The sequence below is a fragment of the Saccoglossus kowalevskii genome, chromosome 5, assembly GCF_978046115.1.
Source record: "Saccoglossus kowalevskii chromosome 5, keSacKowa6.1, whole genome shotgun sequence".
NCBI classification, from domain to species: domain Eukaryota; kingdom Metazoa; phylum Hemichordata; class Enteropneusta; family Harrimaniidae; genus Saccoglossus; species Saccoglossus kowalevskii.
In genome coordinates, this window is record NC_140645.1 from 35,472,165 (window position 1) to 35,491,968 (window position 19,804).

General features: G+C 35.4%; 2 protein-coding genes across 2 annotated transcripts; one reads left to right on the forward strand and one right to left on the reverse strand.

The window, feature by feature from the left end:
• Window positions 1-29: 29 nt before the first annotated feature.
• Window positions 30-2,238, reverse strand: LOC146746103 (uncharacterized). Its single transcript, XM_085498971.1, has 2 exons — window positions 2,146-2,238; window positions 30-1,871 (listed from the first exon to the last, which is right to left on the reverse strand). The coding sequence occupies exon 2, from the start codon at window positions 1,661-1,663 to the stop codon at window positions 116-118; it is 1,548 nt and encodes a 515-aa protein (XP_085355097.1). The 5' UTR covers window positions 1,664-1,871; window positions 2,146-2,238; the 3' UTR covers window positions 30-115.
• Window positions 2,239-9,088: 6,850 nt separating this feature from the next.
• LOC100372611 (arylsulfatase B-like) lies at window positions 9,089-19,164 on the forward strand. Its single transcript, XM_085498972.1, has 7 exons — window positions 9,089-9,331; window positions 11,738-11,924; window positions 12,172-12,335; window positions 14,898-15,111; window positions 18,012-18,261; window positions 18,419-18,585; window positions 18,749-19,164. The coding sequence occupies exons 1-7, from the start codon at window positions 9,089-9,091 to the stop codon at window positions 19,081-19,083; spliced, it is 1,560 nt and encodes a 519-aa protein (XP_085355098.1). The 3' UTR covers window positions 19,084-19,164.
• The last annotated feature ends 640 nt before the right edge of the window (window positions 19,165-19,804 follow it).

Here is a 19,804-nt window from a genome sequence, read left to right on the forward strand (position 1 = left end):
TTTCTTTACACAATACACATCGTTTCAGGTTACCAGTGAAGCCAGTCTGAGTGGCTGAGTCTCCTTGAGTATTCTTTGTTTCTCCTGTTGCTGTTGCCAAACTCTTAGTAGCTGTTCATTTCTTACCACTTCTCGTCTTTGTTTCTGTCTTGCTGTCATCATAATTCACATTCAATGGACTGCAAGCTATACGTGCTTCTTTGCTAATGAAACTACAAAGCTGAGAGAAGGAAGGATATGACTGGTTTAGAGGATCGGTCAAACAGCCATCAACAATTCTTAACCACTTTTCACCTATTGACTTTGGTAGCTTTCGAAGTATTTTTCTATGCTCTTCGGGATCATTCAGAACCACAAGGTAGTTAACTGTATTCATTGCAGACTGACAATGCTGAAGAAAATCAGAAAATCGCCTTAATTCAGTACTGTTACCATACTTGATGTATGGCCAGTCATTTATTTTCTTTCTGTAGGTGTCAGCGACCATCAGTGGATTACCATAGCGCTCAGCTAGGATTTGTTTTGCCTTAATGTAGGCCTCAGTGGTGTCTAAAGTCAGTAGACCTTGTACTGCTGTCTTAGCCTCACCACTTGTATACTTTCCGAGGTAATACAACCTATCTGTGGCCAACGGTTTCCTATCTTCAATCAGGATCTCAAAGGATCGTATCCACGCTGGGTAATCATATATGTTGCCACTAAAAACTTCTGGTTCCTTCCTAGGAAGATCATCTTGTCTACTAGCTAACAAATCAGCAAGTTTTGATAAAACATCAACTTCAACCTTACCATTTCCATGATTAGGGGATGCAAGTGGTTGTTGACATGATGATTTATTTGGAGTTAATAAGGTGTTGAACTCACGCTGTGGCTGGGTGTATATACACTCGTGTTTAACAGCATTAATATCAGTGAGAACATCATTAAGAGGGGTGCTTACATTTGTTTTAATGTCAGGTTTAAACTTGACCTCTGACCCATATTCATACTGTTCAAAGTCGTCTATGACCTTTGCTCTCGCATCACTTACAGCTATTTCTGCCTTTAATCTTAACTCTTCTTCTAGCCGCTTTAACTCCAATCGAGATAATTCAGTTTCATTTGCCAATCTTTGATTTTCTATATCTAACTTGTGTCTTTCTTGTGATGCCGCCATTCTTGCGGCTAACTCAGCTTTACGTTGTTCTTCTTTTAGTCTCATTAGACTGGTGTTAGACTGCAAGGATGAGAGACTACCACACCTGCTTGTCTGAGAAAGCGAGTCGCACTTTTCATCATCCTCTGTGAAGGAACTAACTTCTTCAAATGCGGCCAGGTATTCTTGTACAGCAGTTTTAAACATCTCCATATTTTGTCTTTGCTCAGAAAATAATTGATCATGTTGAGGCAATTCATTCTCACTTAACAACTCTATGTATTTCTGTTCAGAGAGACTGAACCATTCTGACAGTAGTAACCACTTCTTATAATGCCTATGTACCAACCTGGCATTCTCTTTAGCATTCAGCATCCTATAAATTTCATCCATCTTAAGGTGTAGCTGGTTATAAGATGTCTCGTATAATTTCTGTTTCTGTTGGGATTCATACTGGAAGCCCTTCTCTGTCATCCTTACGGGCCTACCAAATGTACTCACATATTGCGTGTCTTTTCCACTTGCCATGACTTTCAATAGTCCAACGGGCGAGTTTTACTGTGTTATATGATGAGTGTCGATTAAGATATTGACAAGTCACTCAGTTCTATATCACCAATATATCGTTTTATTCACTCTTCACTGTGTTCAACTTATTCACATGAATCACGATAAATCAGTCATGTGGTCCTTAATCACAGTTCACATTGGCAATCACAATCACAATCACGTAAAACTGTGAAGCAAAATAAAACAATAACAATCTTAAGTACACAAATACAATAACATATTATTTTGAATGAGATAGTGCGGTAAAACGCCATCAACAGCTAATACAAGTGCGAACGAATTGGGGTCATAGGTCAGACCAACACAACACGACACGGCCATTTTATACCACTCGGGTTCACGATCAGAAAACTCTCGATTTCTCTTGCAAAAGACTTCAAAATTACACAAAATCATATCGACTGAAATCGGTGTATGTTCAAAAAACTATAAAATCATACCTCGTTTCCGGGTCACAGCTAATAGTCATGAAAAACTAGAGAAAGTGGACGTACATTACAACTGCGTCATAACTATTTAATCTTTGCTGGAGACCTTCAACCCCAGAGGGCGCTATGCACCAGAAGGTAAAACAGCACTTAAACAGCGCCAAAGCGCAAAACGAATAGACATCACTCCGCAGGAGTTACACTAGGGAAACGGACGTAAAATCGTCCGCGGAGGCAAAACCTTGCGTGAAAACTAAACTGTTATGGCTTCGTGTTATCTTTTCCACTTAGGGAGGGGCACAATGGATTACGTAAAGCCGATGAGATATTCATACAGTTATATAAACATAGCGATCGCCATTGGGTGGGTTGAGTCTAAATTTACCTTTCTTCGAACCTTTAACAAATACTCTCTGGTGAAATGGACCGTGCGAAGTTAGACGGCTAGGTTGAAATGGGCCGTAATATTTTACAACACAACAGCTATTCACAGTTTTTGTACTCAATCGCTCAAACACCGGTGAGAAAAAGTCGAAATGGAAGATAACTATTGTAAATCGAAACAGGTTTCATTCAACTACGAGCAGACGAGACGGGTCGATACAAATTAAAACGAACCCTGACCTCTGGAAATACCTCATTCATAGAGTGTCATAGTGTCATAGTGTCATAGTACCAGAGGTCGCCGAGCACGGCCGTACAACGCACTTTGCGACATTGCTGCATATGCATGCTAGCTGACAAGGGGGGTTCCGATTAGGGTAACCGAGATGGCATCGCAGAGTGCGTGATTTTTCCGCGGTGTTTAAAAACAGCATCTCGTTGCCGATGTTTCTGTAATTTTCGGGGTATTTTTTATTTTTATGTAACCGAGCATTTCACGTTTGTTTATTTTGCCACTGAAAAGTTAGTTATCGATGACAGCACAGCAATGGTCTGAATGGTGTTTATCCTCTACTACATCGCAAGGCTATCAGCACGGTGATCGTTACAGCGAAACGACAAATGTATAATTAGTCAGTTTTATAATGCCTTCTGAGAAACAAATGCGTGAAAAAAAATATTTAACAGTACTCCACTGGGCGCTGCTCGGCTAGAAGTTGTCGACATGTTGCGAGATAAGAGTGAAAAAGTTTACTTATCATTTACAACTGTATGTTTTTTGTATTCTGCTTGCATGCTGGAAGCGTCTACGTCTTGTCTTTTTTTGTAGTTTGCAAGACTAGTTGATAGCGCTTGAGGTAACTCATTTGCATATAACATCAACAGTGACTTGTCAATCAAAGAGCAACGTTAACAAACTTTCGGGACTTTTAATCACATACGCGTGTCTCGATTCCCTATATTTTAAAATCCATTTTTGGGCATGTTCCAGCATTGACAATGCTCCGAAATTTCAACACTATCTAGCCAAGACTGTTAGGGTAAGAAAAGCAAAAAAAAATTTACTCCGACTGCCCACGAACATACATTTATACCTTAAGGTAGAGATGCAGTTTATTTGGCTTGCTTTTTAATTGAGTAATTAGACAATGAAGATGGTATTATATATCCAGCATGTTATATATTTTCTGAAAGCTTTTTATATAAACTTTGTAAAACTTGTCTTTATTTTAAATATCCAGAATGAGTTTTTGATTTTGGGTCAAAAATATGCTTTTTTGGACAAAAGTGGTTTAAAAAAAATAGCTCAAAAACTTCAAGTCCGTTTGTGGGTAAAATTACATCACTTGATACCGTGGTATACTACTAATTCAAATGCGTCTACTCATCTCTCTAACGGCTTTCAAAGTCGCACAGCATGACCTCAAATTTCACTCTTTTCTATTTTTGCATAATTTATATATCCATGTTAATTGCGGACTTGTTATTTTTGTTCCACTCGCAGTAATAAACTGTCCGGACGCATTTGGAAGGGGGAACACCTTGTCAATAAAGTGTGAAAATTTCGAGGCAAATGGCCAAAGCGTCTATCAGCTATTTTAATTTAAAACTCAAGAATTCATCAAAAATAGAAGACGAGAAAAAGGCTAATTTGCATATTTGCGCGTTAAACCAGGAATTACTGCTTTGTCATACTTTGTCATACTTTCTAGATTATTGAAATTGAAAGTTAACGTATAGACATAGACATTTTATGTAAAATTGTTGGACCAGAACAACTGCTCTTGAATATATAAATCAGAAACACGTCATTCATACCAGTGTTTTGATGGGGTCGGTAAAACACGTGGCAATGCCCAGTAAACATGACGTCATCTCATGAATTATTAAACAGGGGGCGGTCCTAGGAAGGTGAGTTTTTATCACGATCAAAACATCATGGCTTCTCTTCGATGTATTTTCAATAAAAAATCTACGAGTATTTCAGAGCCTATGGTTTACCGTGAAGAGTACAAAGTGGGATATTAAATTAATTATCCTTGATGATTTTTATGTAGTATTTAGAACCAACTCCAGGAAGCGTTTCCAATCCCATTTTCCCACTGCAATATATTTGTTAAAAGAAATATTTGAATTCTGTTCGGTTTTTAAGGAGGCATTTTTTTATTTTTTCCGATTTTGGTAACGCCTTATTCAGGGATTTTCTAAGACAGTCGCAGACAATCAGCGCACGGATGTACGTACTAGCACAAAACATGCTGTTGTACTACCGGCGACGGTCGCTGCAAGGGGTGAGCTCCAGCTCCTAGCGTAAAAGTTTTAAAATATCGACCGATTTTAAATAATTAGTGTTGGAAATCTGACATGACATGAGTGCAAAATTAAGGTGCATTTTCGAGCGGTCGATTTTTTCTGAATAGAAATCAGCAAATGAAAAAATAGGAGTGCTAAACAGTGTGCTCGTTAGTTTTAAAAAAATTGACGTAAACTTCCTCATTTTTCACGGAAAAAGCAAAGGTCGTGGCCGAGTTTCAGGCTAAAAAATTCAAAAATCAAAACAAAATCATCAATCAGTAAGTATTATGACAAGGAAAACAAAACATCAGACGCGGAGAAGCGGTCAGCGCGTCAAAAGAGCTGTTAATGTATCAAGTTACCTCTCTCTGTGATTTATTTTTCATTGAAATTATTTGCTTGTTTTCAATTAATTTTAGCGTACCTCTGCAATTTATTTTAGCATTGTCAGTTGTTTGCTTCATTGAATTAAACGGAGTTCGTCCGGTTGCAAACAAAGCTGTCTCGCACCACCTAGCACCTAGCATTGGACAAAAGATACACGAACGTTTGTATCTCCCGACCCAGTGCAATATATCCGGTTAGAATCAAAGCTCACGTGTCCCTTATTTGAGGGACCAGATTCTGCCGTAAATTCGGGATGGGATTTAGAAAAAAATAAAATAGGACTTTTAAGGTGTATTTTGGCGTCATTTTCGGACATTTCAATCATTCCTGATGCCTAATATAGAGTCTAAGTTTTACCGTAGTCATTGACGCCTATTCAAGAGTATGATGTTTATTGCGACTAGCGTGAATGGGTAAGCTGCGTTTCGTCAATGAGCTGTTACCACTGTAAACAATGTTAAATTATTCTTCACATGCTCAGTTTATTTTTTGAGAATAATTATTTAAAAATAAAATCTCTCAGTCAATCAGAAACTCGGATTCACGCCTTCAGGGAAAGTCACGTTTGGACGCTCACATCGATTTTGTTTTTCGTTCGGCAGGCTTATGCCTTCAGTGTAGCTTTTGCCTCTTCCGACATAGAAATTATCTGAATCTTCTTTCTACCTCTCTTTCTTTTCACACCACGCATAATGTAATGATAAAAATTAGGAAAAAACACTGAGGAAATATAATGTTTGGTTTGCTAGCGAACGATAACTGATTCGAGAATAATTGCACATGCGCGTGAATTGAATGAACTATGACCCGTACAATCTTGATATGCATATTGTCAATCAAAGGTCCTGTTATTTGCTTACTCATGCAAATTAGGCAATTGGACATAAACATTGCCACGTGTGAGTGTTTTTTTTTATTTTTAACCAGATAATAAACAACAATTTTAATGGTGTTCCAATAAGAATTCATTGGTCAAATTTTCACAGAATGTTCATTAGATAAAAATCTATATAAAAAATGAAAACAACTATTTTTGATTGAAATTCACAAATAAACTGCATCTCTACCTTAAGTCAATTATATAACATGACTAAATATACCACACTCTAATACTAAGAAAGTAATAATATATTGCACAAAGCTGAAAGTTGAATGGCGACTTATAATAATCTTTCCAACTCTCACCAAAATCAACAGCGTTCGACGCAATAGTGCCATAAATATTCTCAATATATAAAAAATGCCAGTTAATTTACATATTTTTTTCCTGACCCCATCATAATGTTTTTTCCATCTCAGTTAGTTGTCAGAATCTGAATAAAATAAAGTTTCATTTAATGTATTACATTTAATGTAATACCCTTAAGAGCTAGAGTGCCCTCAACTGTGATATTTTAATTACCCCAATTAGCATATAGTTTGTCTTATCTGCATGTATTGTCAATTTGTTGACATCACACCACTAGATTACCTTCTCAAATCCTGAATGTGTTTGATGAAAATATATTGTGTTAGTTTCATGTACAGAATAAAACAGGTTAGAGTCGTCGGCGTAAAGCCTAAAATACATATCATTAATATAAATTTAAAAAAAGAGCGTTTAACTAATAGTGTTTAAATAATTCTTTATGCATTATACTCGAATCACATCATCTTTAATTTTAGTAGTACAACGTGATCAGTCCGTGAACCAAGCATTATTTGCTTATTTAATTGTATGTTTCTATTATTTTCGTGCTTGTTCGTATTTCTTTACATGTTTCATCACCGGATTGCCTTGCATAATTGTATTCGCATTATTTAGTCTCATATTCGCATTAATTTACTTGATATTCGCATTATTTGACTACATATTCCCATTATTTCAGCATTATTTTATCTCATATTCGCATTATTTTGCTTCATATTCGCATTATTTTATCTCGTATTCGCATTATTTTACCTCCTATTCGCATTATTTTATCTCATATCCGCATTATTTTACCACATATTCGCATTATTTTATCTCATAGTCACATTATTTTACTTCATATTCGCATTATTTTACTTCATATTCGCATTATTTTACTTCATATTCGCATTATTTTACCACATATCCGCATTATTTTACTTCATATTCGCATTAATTTATCTCATAGTCACATTATTTTACTTCATATTCGCATTATTTTATCTCATAGTCACATTATTTTACTTCATATTCGCATTATTTTATCTCATAGTCACATTATTTTACTTCATATTCGCATTATTTTATCTCATATTCGCATTTTTTACTTCATATTCGCATTATTTTACTTCATATTCGCATTATTTTACCACATATTCGCATTATTTTACTTCATATTCGCATTATTTTACTTCATATTCGCATTATTTTACCTCATATCCGCATTATTTTACTTCATATTCGCATTATTTTATCTCATTGTCACATTATTTTACTTCATATTCGCATTATTTTATCTCATAGGCACATTATTTTACTTCATATTCGCATTATTTTATCTCATATTCGCATTATTTTACTTCATATTCGCATTATTTTATCTCATAATCGCATTAATTTACTTAATATTCGCATTATTTTATCTCATATTTGCTTGTTGCATATTCTACTATTCTGCATGGCAATGAATACTTTAACCACTGGAATTATCTAAACTTCATCGACATTCATGGATTTGAAGAAAATTCATCTTCTGCTTGGTAATAAACGATACTCATGATTTCGAAAAAAATAAAATCTGTGTTTGATTGAGTCCTTGTCAATAAAGCAATATTTTCACTATCCGTATTAGGCAGCCATCGAGCTACATACGAACTAGTATTTAACTTTATAGTGTTACAAATGATTACTTGCAAAATTTTGAAGCGTAAGTGGATCCACTCAGTTTACTGGTGATATTTGAGAATGCTTGTTTAGCAAAGAATTGCCAAAGTTTATATTACTAAAGTTTATAGAAATAGATTCATACGGAAAATGTATTTGATTAGATTAGTTTTTAGTAATTGTGACCTTGTTTGGTGGTTATAGATTTTGTTTGGAAATATGAAATGCCGTTCGGCATAATATAATCAATGTCGTATGATAGCATATTTGTAAAGAAAATGGTGTGTTCATAAACAGCCAATTGGTCAGCACTTGTGTGGTTATTGTGGCCTTTGCTGGTGTTCAGTTTGAAGGGGAAGCGGCAATTTAATAACATTATATCTGCGGTTTAAATTATTAAATTATTAATATTGTCTAGAAAATATGATTTTGCACGATGTTGTATTTATTATGTATGACATTCAGTCGCTGCGTTTAATGTTCATTGTTCTTCGCACTATTCCTTTTACTCAAACAGTCTTAGTTGCGAGTATGTCAAATACGTGTCATGGGCATAATCAGACAACACCTGTTGCGGGTTTATCAGGTTCCCTGTGTTGTTTATTGAATGAAGTAAATACTTTGTTCAGCTTTAATAGTGCAGCGCTGGGTCAGTGTAAAGGATATGTTAATATGTGAGTGATGGAACGTGCAGACATTGTGAAAATGACTAAAATTCCAGTTTCTATAACAATTGGTTGGTCAATTATTATGTGCACATTTTCAATGCTTTCAAGGAGAGCAAAAATGAACCAACTATAACTTGAATTAATTGTTTAATTATTTTGTCGTATATATAGGTACACGATAAACACTGCTGGCGCTTGATAACCTTCATAATGATTTATGTGTTTGCATTGTTTAAGAAACAATCTTTGTTTTTATCAGCCACGCACCTGTATATTAGCAACTAATCACATAGTTTATGATAACAGACGGACACAATCTACTAGGCATACTAGCAGTACTGTGAAGACAAAACCAGACTGGGTTTATTAATTCGTACAGTGTCACACAATGATTTTTGCATTACTTGAGATACTACTTTGCTTTCATATAACGGTCAGTGTTGGAAGCCAACCAAACATTATATTTATCCTCTCTGATGACCATGGGTGGAATGATATAGGGTACCATAGCCATATTATTCATTCCCCAAACATCGACGCATTGTGTAATGATGGGGTAAGGTTGGACAACTATTATATTCAACCCATGTGTACACCAAGTAGAAGTCAATTAATGAGCGGACGTTACCAAGTACGTATGTATTATTTATATGTAATTGAAATTATACATTATTTCAAGTTCCAATGAAAAATGTTCATATATAAATTAAATGATAATAGATTGGTTCACTGGTAGGTAGCTCGTCTGTGAGACTCATGCAGAGATTGCGAGTTCGTATTCTGTTTTAGATGATGTAATCTTTTTTATTTTTTTATTTCAAATCCACGCACTTGTATTTTTAATTTATCTTTCTCGAAAGTTCTCAGACAATCCGAAATTGCAAAAGTCACTTCCATCTATAAAAGGGGTGATGTGATGCCCTGGAGAATAATAAGCCCATTTCGGTAGTATATTTTTTGAAATAATTGACAATCATCAATTACAACTTTACCTTCAGAAACGAAACATTTTGTTTGAATATCAATATGGCATTCATTATACTACAGTATATAATGTTCCCTAATTAATCTTGTAAATAATTTATTACTAGAAATTGACAAGGGTAGACAAACATTGGGAGGGGGTATTTATTTATTTTACCAAGGCCTTTGACACATTTAACAACTCCATACCCATGTATAAATTAGATCCTTATGGTATTCGGGAGATTCCCAACCTATGGATAAAAATGCCTTGAATTTATTTCTTCTCAGCAACCCACAAATAAATTGTGTCCCCAAAAGTTCTGTTCTAGGCCCATCTCTATTTCTCTTATATATCAATCACCTTCCAAATTCAACTGATTTCTTCAAATTTAGGTTGTCTTCAGATGATTCGAATTTGTTTCAATTATTTTCATCAGGCGTTGATATTGATCTTACAGCAGTGAGTAAACATTTGAAACATAGCATGCTGGTGTGATGCCAATCGCTTAATGATAAATTGTTCTACAACTAACCAGATTATAATAAGAGGTAGAGGTAGAAGGCTTTCTCTCCATCAACTCTATTCATGTGAACGGTGCTGAATCGGTTACATTTGTTGGCGTTGAAATTGACAAACATCTCACTAGGACTAATCACGTAAATAAACAAGTTACTCAGGAGACAAATCGGTATTTTGTTAAGGTTGCAGCTCTTTGTCACCAGGCACAATCTCTTACTTCTGTATAATACACTGATCTAGCATCTCCACACATACGGTTTAGAAATCTGGGAAAATACATGTTGTTCACATTTGAAAAGTATTGTAACTACACAAAAAATTATCGCCAAAATTCTAACATTCTCCGATTTCACCTCGCCCTCTGCACCGATTTTTAAATAACTCAAAATCCGTGACATCTTTAAGCTTCATCGATTCTTCCTATCTAGCTTCAATTATGACCTTATCCATGGGAAAACTCTACACTTATCCAACGTAATTTCAATACTGGAAAGAATAAATGGGTGGCCTTGCTGTACCTTAAATGAACACATCCATGGGGAATTTGAAATAACGTATGTCGGCCCTATGCCTTCGAATAATCTTGCAAAATATTTATGAACAGAAAAAAAAATAACAATTTCAAAAATAAACTCAAAATAAATCACCTTGACCTTTCTTCCTAGCATAGTACTTTTGCATTTCATTTCATTACGTTTATGTGTTTGTTATTTATTTACCTGTCATTAAAAGGTGTATTGCCCATTAGTTTAGAGCTATATACAATTTTTTTTACTGGTACTAGTCAAACGGATTAGATTAGCTGTTTAAGCTATTTTCAGATTTCTTTTATCCAAATTGTTTTTTTTTCTTGTTTTTTTTTGGTATTTGTAGTTGTTCATTCTAATATCTATATCTTTCACAACTAGTTATGTATTGCTAGTTAGGTATTACTAACATTAATATTATTAATAAACATTATTATTATCATTATTATTATAAAGATTATTGTTATTCCCTACAACTATTTTGATTTATTAAATCATATTGGTAGAGTTTTGAAATTTTACCGTACATATTATTCTGTATTAATAACACTCACACCCTCTAAAATATCAATAAACCTTTATAAACGCTAATAAATACCATCTACATTACAACAGCCACATTCCGACAACTAAAGCCTACATGCAATTGAAACATGTTATTTTCCTCCCAAGTATTTCTAAAATGATACTATCTTGTATTCAACGAAGATCATGCACAAAATTACATTATGCACATTGTATTTAAAACTGGTCTGCTCATGTTAGAATGTGTATGCACATATGATTCGTATATAGTTTCTGATAATTATTCACTTAAGTGAATCCTAGTAAACCCTATGAGTTATTTTACTCTTTGGAAATAATGTGGATGGGGTGTTCACATTCACGAGCACCAACAGAAAAACATTTACACTTACCTCCAAATGAAAAAAAAAACTATTGTATGCATTTGTCTTTAAAGATAGGAGAAAAGTGTTTAATTCGGTTCGAGGTGTACAGATGAGGTTTACTTTGCATTTCATAGATCCACACTGGTTTACAACACGATGTTATTCGATATGACCAACCAAATTGTCTGCCACTGGATGAAGTGACACTAGCAGAAAAACTTAAAGAAGCTGGATATTCCACTAATTTGGTTGGTAAATGGCATTTGGGTTACTACACACCATCGTGTCTTCCAACGCGACGTGGATTTGATTCTTTTTTTGGTATGTACAAGGTATTTGATAGACCATTTATGTGATTGTGAGGCGTCAGATTTAATACAAAGCAGTGTTGTCGAGCTGTCCTATCATATATGGTTTAATATGATGTATGATGAGTTTGAATGATTGAATTGTAAATGCTTTGACTGTTTTAAAATAACACAATTCAGACATTGATTTGTAATCTAAATCAAAACAAATATGTTGTAGAATGAGAAAAATCTTAGTATTTATTTATGTTATATTACAGGGTATCTGATTGGGCAGGAAGATTATTATAAACACATCCATAAGGGTGGATACGATCTAAAACGACAGGAAACAGATGTTTCTAAACAATACCAGGGTGATTACTCAACCCACGTGTTTACAAGTGAAGCACAGAACATTATAAAGACACACGATCCAAGCACAGTGAGTATTATCATTGGAATTTCCTGTACTAGTGTATTTCTTAGCTGAAATGTTATACAATATATATATTTGTATCACAAGTACAATGCAGTAGTAGTGACTAACGCAATGCAATATTTTTTCAAGATTATTTACCGTGAGCAGAAAATCTGCAATTTGTAATTGGGGCATCAACAAATAATCACTTCCTAAAATATCAAAACATAGCTCGTGTAACAAATAAATAAGCTTTTTTTGTGAAATATGATAAACCACATGTTATATAATATATGTCACAGTTTCTAATTCTCACTTCCTTATGCAACGCACGGAATTCGTTTTATTATTGTTTTCAAGTGAACTGCTACTTTACTGTTACTTTACTGTTTAAAAATGCACATTCGCACTTCAGGAGTCGTCAACTGATTGGTCGGGTAAATGTAAAAACAGCTTGACCCTGAGACGTGACGAAACTTTATCCTACTGATTTCATTCAGTAGTGGCCTTGGTTGTAATTTGTAACTGGCTCTGTGTCTACAGGAAGAAAAAAGCTAATTTCTTTTATTTAAACTACAGTAATTTGGTTGGAAAATTATAATATATTTCTCTCTAATACATAAGATGCAACGTTTGCTTGAAGTATTGTATGGTGCAGCACGCGATAACACTCCCCATTTTGATGTCGTAATCGATGTTATATTGTCTTTTAATGACCAAGCGTATTTACTGAGCTCTGTTGCGTTTCTCAATGATTGGTTGCGTAGCGATGCTGTGTGGTTTCTGTAGCGGGTTTTAAATTCATTTCCTGTTAGTCCCACATATGTTTCACACTTGTTGTTGTCTTGCCGTCTGATATTAGCTTGGTAAACCAAGGCCGATTGTAAACAATTTCCGTCTAAGGGGCATTCAGATTTCTTACGGCAGTTACATAATCTGTTGATCTCGGTACTGGGTGTATTGGTGTTGGCCGCTGTAAGTTGTTGTTTGTTTTGATTGCAGATTATTCGTACAACTGTAGCTCAATTTGATGGTGTTACGGCTGAACATTTTCCTGAGTTTGTTTCCCTGTTGGAAACACTTATCAACCAGGGTGAGGAATCTTCTCCCGACGCTGTTAGTGACATTTTTACTGAAGGGGGGTTAAAACAGAGGATGTTGTTACGAGGTCTGTTTGTTCTTCTTCTTTCCGTGGGGGGTTCGCATTTGAGGTGATAATCATATCCACTTTGATTTAGAGCTGTTTGATAGGGTGGCGCGGCTAGATCAAAGTGTTTTTCGTCTGATGAAAAATATGACAATCGTTTGTTGATTTCTGCCGGTATATTCTTTGTGATGGAGGGTGGGTGGTTGCTCTCTCTATGTACGTATAGTGGGTGGCTGTTGGGTTTAATATATGGATTGTAAAAGCTGTCAGTGAGTTTGAATGTGACGTCCAGGAAGTTGACAATATTTTTATTAGCTTCGATTGTGACTTTCAGACCGTGTAATTTGAAAATACGACAGATGGCTTTTTTATTCTTTCAGTTTCTTTGGGTGTGTTGTCTACAGCGGCTAAGCCATCATCTCTGCACAGGCCGATCATTTTTCCGCAAATATGATGTAGCTGTGACAATAAAAAGCATCCAACTAATTCATACGTTTCTGCGCCGTCGAAACTGCCCATAGTTACTTTCATCATTACTTAGACTTGTTAATCAGCAGAAACATCATCATGACGTTTTAAACCATCTTTCACTACATTTGTGAAATTCTAGAACCACCAGATTCTCACACTCTAACCAAATGGGATTGGTCCATTCATTATAACCCACCAAATTGTTTGCGTTTTGTACTGAGTCCTGAACGCACAGAAGAGAAAACCCAATGTGGTTTATTGTGTCTGTGTAAACACTTTCTGGGTTGCCGAAATTATATCGTGTGTGTAAACACTTTGAAAAACATTCTAAATTGATGGGATAGTAGAATTATCCATTTACAAATTTGGAAGCGCTGGTCATTTGCTGGATAGAAATGGACACCCCAAATACACACACGTCCCCCACAAATTTGCAAACAATCGCACAAAATGGTAGAGATAAACCGAAAATAGGTATGATATATGCCGTATAATTACTATGTGGTTGGGGATTGGTCATAACAAATCTAAATTACAGTGTGAGGCAATCGTAAATGCAGAATCGAACAAAGTTATTCCAATTGCGGCAGTCAAGAAAGAAAACAACAACATTCGAATTGAGCATTATAGCGAAGGCGGGAGAATTTCCATTAAAATAAGTACTCGTCCAGCTGATTGACTTGAATCTCGACAAACAATAAAGGTAGCATAATAACTCAGTTGAATCAACACATTTCACTGATGATAGACGATATTAGAAACAAAAGTTAAAGCAGCCGCGTTAGCACATGAAAAAGTAATATGTACGATGTACGGCAGTGAACTCCAAATTGGAAATTACGTCTAACCTAATCTTGATTCAACTCCACACTCACACTGATTGGCTATCCACACTGGAGGAAGCTATGACCCGCATTGCAATATCATTTAAACATTACAATTCTTAAAGGTTTCATTCTTTTTCGCAGCCTCTGTTTTTATACATGTCCTACCAGTCAGTTCATGCTAACTATTTACAAGTCCCTGAGCATTATTCTAATATGTATAATGGAGTAATAGATGACGAGGATCGACGTATAGTGGCAGGAATGGTTACTTGTATGGATGAAGGTATAGGAAACATTACGCGGACATTGAAAGAAACAGAACTCTGGAATAACACAATTATTATTTTCTCATCAGGTAAGTTTTCGACTAATGGGCACTACGATAAACTGTATAGCTGAACAATTTATTTAAACGCATCATCTTTAAAGCTGCATTCACACTTTGCAAATACGTGTAACATATATACCAAAATAAACACATAAAATATGCAAAATACTGCTGTTGTGCCAAAAAGAACAATAAATTATAGGTTAATACTCCCACTTGTTCAACACATTTTATTGGGTAAGAGTATTGGGAGCTCTTATTCGTTAGAAAACAAGCTTAGAAGACATTTTACCTGATCATTTTTAGTGATGCTATTTTTTTGTACAGTCAACAAACCAATGTTTATAGAACATGTACAAATTAAGGCAAACAATAATATTGCAGTCTCACGTTGTTATTGTAAAACATATAAATAAAATATCAACATGTAACTGTTTAGCATCGGATTCACTTTTTGTGCGAAAGCTTTACAGTCAAATAGACACACACATCGAATTACGTTTCAACTCTCGTCTTTAGTCGGCCAGTCGAGCACTCTATAAGACACAACGCCCTGGGGAAAAGTCCCCAAGACTATCGCAAGGCTGACCAAAGACCCTCCCAAGACTGCCCCAAAACTGCATCTGTCGTGGTGTTCTCGCCAAGACCAACTAAAAACAACTTTATTCATTTTCAAAACCTTAACCAATTACAAAACAGTATAAAGACTATAAGGCGTAACCTTCAATCATAAAGCCAATCACACTAAGTACTAAACACGTCATATCTTTTGATTAATCGTTCACTATATTAGTAACTGTGAATACCAACTGTCAGAAATAGTAGTCTGGATAGCGATGGTTATATCGTAATTAGTTCCAAATCACTGAGTCGAGTTCCATCCAGGACCTCGCATGAGCCTAAACGATGACAGACATAACACAGTCATTCGCTAGTAATCAGCTAAATAAGTCGATTAACAGATACGCAAAAACAAATTTATCACACATCCCTTCACCCAAACTGAGCTTTGCCTCCTGCACGTTCATAAATCAAAGATACCGTCATCTACTCATCGTCATACAGGTTAAATACAATACTAATAAAAAGTATAAATCAAAAGAGTAAAACACACTGATTAAATACAATGATTATAATTCTAAATACAATGGTTATAATTCAAAAACCAAGGGAAAGGCAACCAATCGACTTGCTTTTCTCAAAACAGTTCGCTGAGGTAACCTTTCGCTGCACTGTCTTTCGTTACTAATGTTACAAACTCTATATCAAAAGGTCAAAAAAACTAAGGCGTGGCGCTGTAACCAAGCGACCAGCCAATCGCTGCAGTCGACATCATGATCACGTGATTACCAGGTATGCGTCTCTCGGTTAAAGCATTGCAAGCGGTAACTAATAAACAATGAATAACAATCTATTAATCAAAGTCCTGTCACATACGCTTATAAACTTCAAACTAAACTCACAAGTCGTTAATCTAAACAAAAGTCATACGAAGTGGAACGGAATGCAAAGACAAAGTCGCTTTCGTAATGCATTACTCCTCTGGCAAAAAGACGGGAAAAGGCTAAAACGATAGACACTACTAAGTTACATATAATCCTGTCAATCATGAACAAAAGCTTGCGTTGTCAAACAATACGCATATAAGCGCATCACACTCTCATTTCACACGTCATATCTTTTGATTAATCGTTCACAATATAAGTAACTGCCAATCCAGGACCTCGCATAAGCCTAAACGATGACAGACATAACACAGTCATTCGCTAGTAATCAGCTAAATAAGTCGATTAACAGATACGCGTTAACAAATTTATCACAGTACACCAGTGAAGTCAGCGAACACTATGTTGTTGTTGTGGGTAACTCTTGGAAATGTAGGTTAATTTAGAAGCAAAATGCTCGCTACTATACTGAATTTTAAGAACTATAACAATAAAGAAATAGTTGAAAAAAATGGATAGTATGAATGGGATGATTTGATTGTACAACACCTACTCACATATAACGGTCAATAGGATAGAAAGAATGCCAGACCGTCTGTCTAAAATCGGAGAAATGTTCATATAATTCACATTAACAATGTAGCAAACTATTGCTAATGCAATTTCGAATTCCTAGCTTGTTAAATTATTAAGAATTCTTGTCGTTTTGGTGAATCCGATGCTCAACAGAAGCGAAGCAGTAAACAAAATATACCCCAATGTGAATCCGATGATTTGGTGACAATCTTTGATTGTACTGCATTTCAATTCTAATTCGATGCCAAACATTTTTTTTTCAAATGGGTAGATCCATGACGTTCAGAAGCGAAGGGGCCACGTATTCCCTTTTGTAATTTGAGTAACTATGCGTTTTTTCATTTACTTGAAATGTAAAAGCCAGGTATCTATTTCAAAAAACGAATAACGTGTGTTTTTGTTTATAGACAAAACAAGTGATTTTGGGTGCGACATAGACACAACCCCACGTAATACAAACATTGTTCTTTTGTGAATCGTGAACGATGCTAAATTTTCTTTCAACCTGATGGTATAAATGTTTGTATTGTAATGCCATTCACTGCATTATTTTCAGGAACTATTCTGTTGAAACATTCTCTCACAATTCAGAACCATTCTCCAATAATAGTTTTTGTTATAGGTGACTTTAAACATGATTTTATTTATAATTACCAATTCTTTTTGTACTATAATTGATTTATTCCGGTTGTTAAAAACTTCATGAAATGTTTTTTTTTTCTTTATTTACAGTGAAAGTAGCCATACATTCAGTATGCCATACATTCAGCTTTAATTTCATATGTTTATCAATATTTGTGATACAAATAATTTTAAAAGATTCAGCCTATTGGGATGTTAGCTTGTTATCTAATGACAAACGCTATATCGTGTTTATATATATGTATACATACATATTCATGTTAGATAATGGCGGAAATCCGAATCATGGTGGCAATAATTGGCCGTTGCGTGGTGGTAAGGGAACGTACTGGGAAGGAGCCATCCATGGTCTTGGATTCGTTTATAGTTCTGCTATTGCAAAAGAAATGAGAGGAACAGTGAATACAGAAATGATTCATGTCAGTGACTGGTTTCCCACAATAGTAAACTTAGCCGGAGGCAGTTTGAATGGAACGAAGCCATTAGATGGTTTTGACCAATGGCAAACAATTAGGTAAACAAAATCAACTTATTTACTAGTCACATTTCGTGTTATGTCGGACTGTGGTATCCGATTATGTATCTGTCAGATTGATTAGTTGAGCAGATACCAACAATATATAGCATCTGGTATGCTAACCCACTTTGTAAATTATATTTTCCTTTTAAAGTCAAGGAGCAGAATCTCCAAGAACTGAAATTCTCATCAATATCGACCCACTGGTACCCCCACCGTCAGATATGGAACATTTTGTGCATGGTTGGAATGGAACCTACAATACCTCAATGTGTGGCGCCATCCGGGTTGGCGATTGGAAATTATTAACTGGAGATCCAGGTAATATGATACACAGCCATAAATGACAAACGAACGCGACATTGTCACCCCATTATTTTCAGAGCGTGGAACACACACGCTATTCACTTTATTATTTTATTACAAAAATATAATACAGACAACGGTAACAACAATAGTACAAGATAATATTTAATTGTTTCAGGTAAAGGGTCATGGATACCACCTCCTGAATCTGGACATCAGCCAATTATACCTAATGATAAACCCGGAAAACACGTATGGTTATTTAACATCGCTGAAGACCCAACTGAGACAACAGATTTGAGTGAAGATAATTTAGATAAAGTAATTGAATTACTGATAAAACTGGACGAATATTTGTTAACCTCTGTTCCCGTTGTATATCCTCCTAACGACCCCCTTTCTGACCCATCTCTGAATGATGGTATATGGCGTCCATGGTCGCCTGAACCATATACTTATCCAGGCAACCCAAATAATCCAAACAATCCAAACATAAAAGACAAAGTATTTTAATGTGTTACGTATGTAGTTGACATTCTAAAGAGTATACCTGTATTATAAATACAAAGTCAATAAACTGTGATTCAAGCATAACTAATTCGTATCTACATGGCTCCTACTTACGTGCATGTATATTCAACCTTGCTTATACATACACCATATATGTGTATTCAGTCATAGTTATATTCTCTTGTTAATGCAGATATGACAGTAATCTAGCAGCCATTAAGAGTGGCTGTCAAATGATGTGTGAACCGTGTGCAATATATTGTTTTGAGAATATGACATTGATGACGATCCACTGTATTCTATTTATTGTCACAATTGTATGGTGAGTGTTCACGGCTCCGACACTTCGCACAAGATAAAATACCCAACTGTAGATAGCGTATTGTGACGTTTACAATTAAAACGAATGAAACTATCAAGACAAGAATACAAGATGGGCAGTATTCGATGTGTTAGGGATAGATTTCCCTGATTGTGGCATGTTAAATAAATCACTCATTCACGCCATCATGCATGACAGCCGCCTATTGTCTTTGCACTGTACATTATGTACTGCATGGCCAGTCACAGTCGCTCTATAGATATGAAATGTTGGTCAGAACAATACAAAAGATTTTTTCACTAAAATAAGTTATTGTAACATTGCAGCCAGAAATAACTCTAATTTTTAAATACGTCTTGCGCCGTTGTAGAGAGAACGCCAGCCTGCATCGTTATTGTGGCT

Coding starts and splice junctions, on each gene's coding strand:
- LOC100372611 (XM_085498972.1), top strand. CDS start 9,089: ATGATTTTTGCATTACTTGAGATACTACTTTGCTTTCATATAACGGTC. Junction 11,925..12,171: donor TGGATTTGATTCTTTTTTTG/GTATGTACAAGG, acceptor GTTATATTACAG/GGTATCTGATTGGGCAGGAA. Junction 15,112..18,011: donor AATTATTATTTTCTCATCAG/GTAAGTTTTCGA, acceptor TATTCATGTTAG/ATAATGGCGGAAATCCGAAT.
- LOC146746103 (XM_085498971.1), bottom strand. CDS start 1,663: ATGGCAAGTGGAAAAGACACGCAATATGTGAGTACATTTGGTAGGCCC.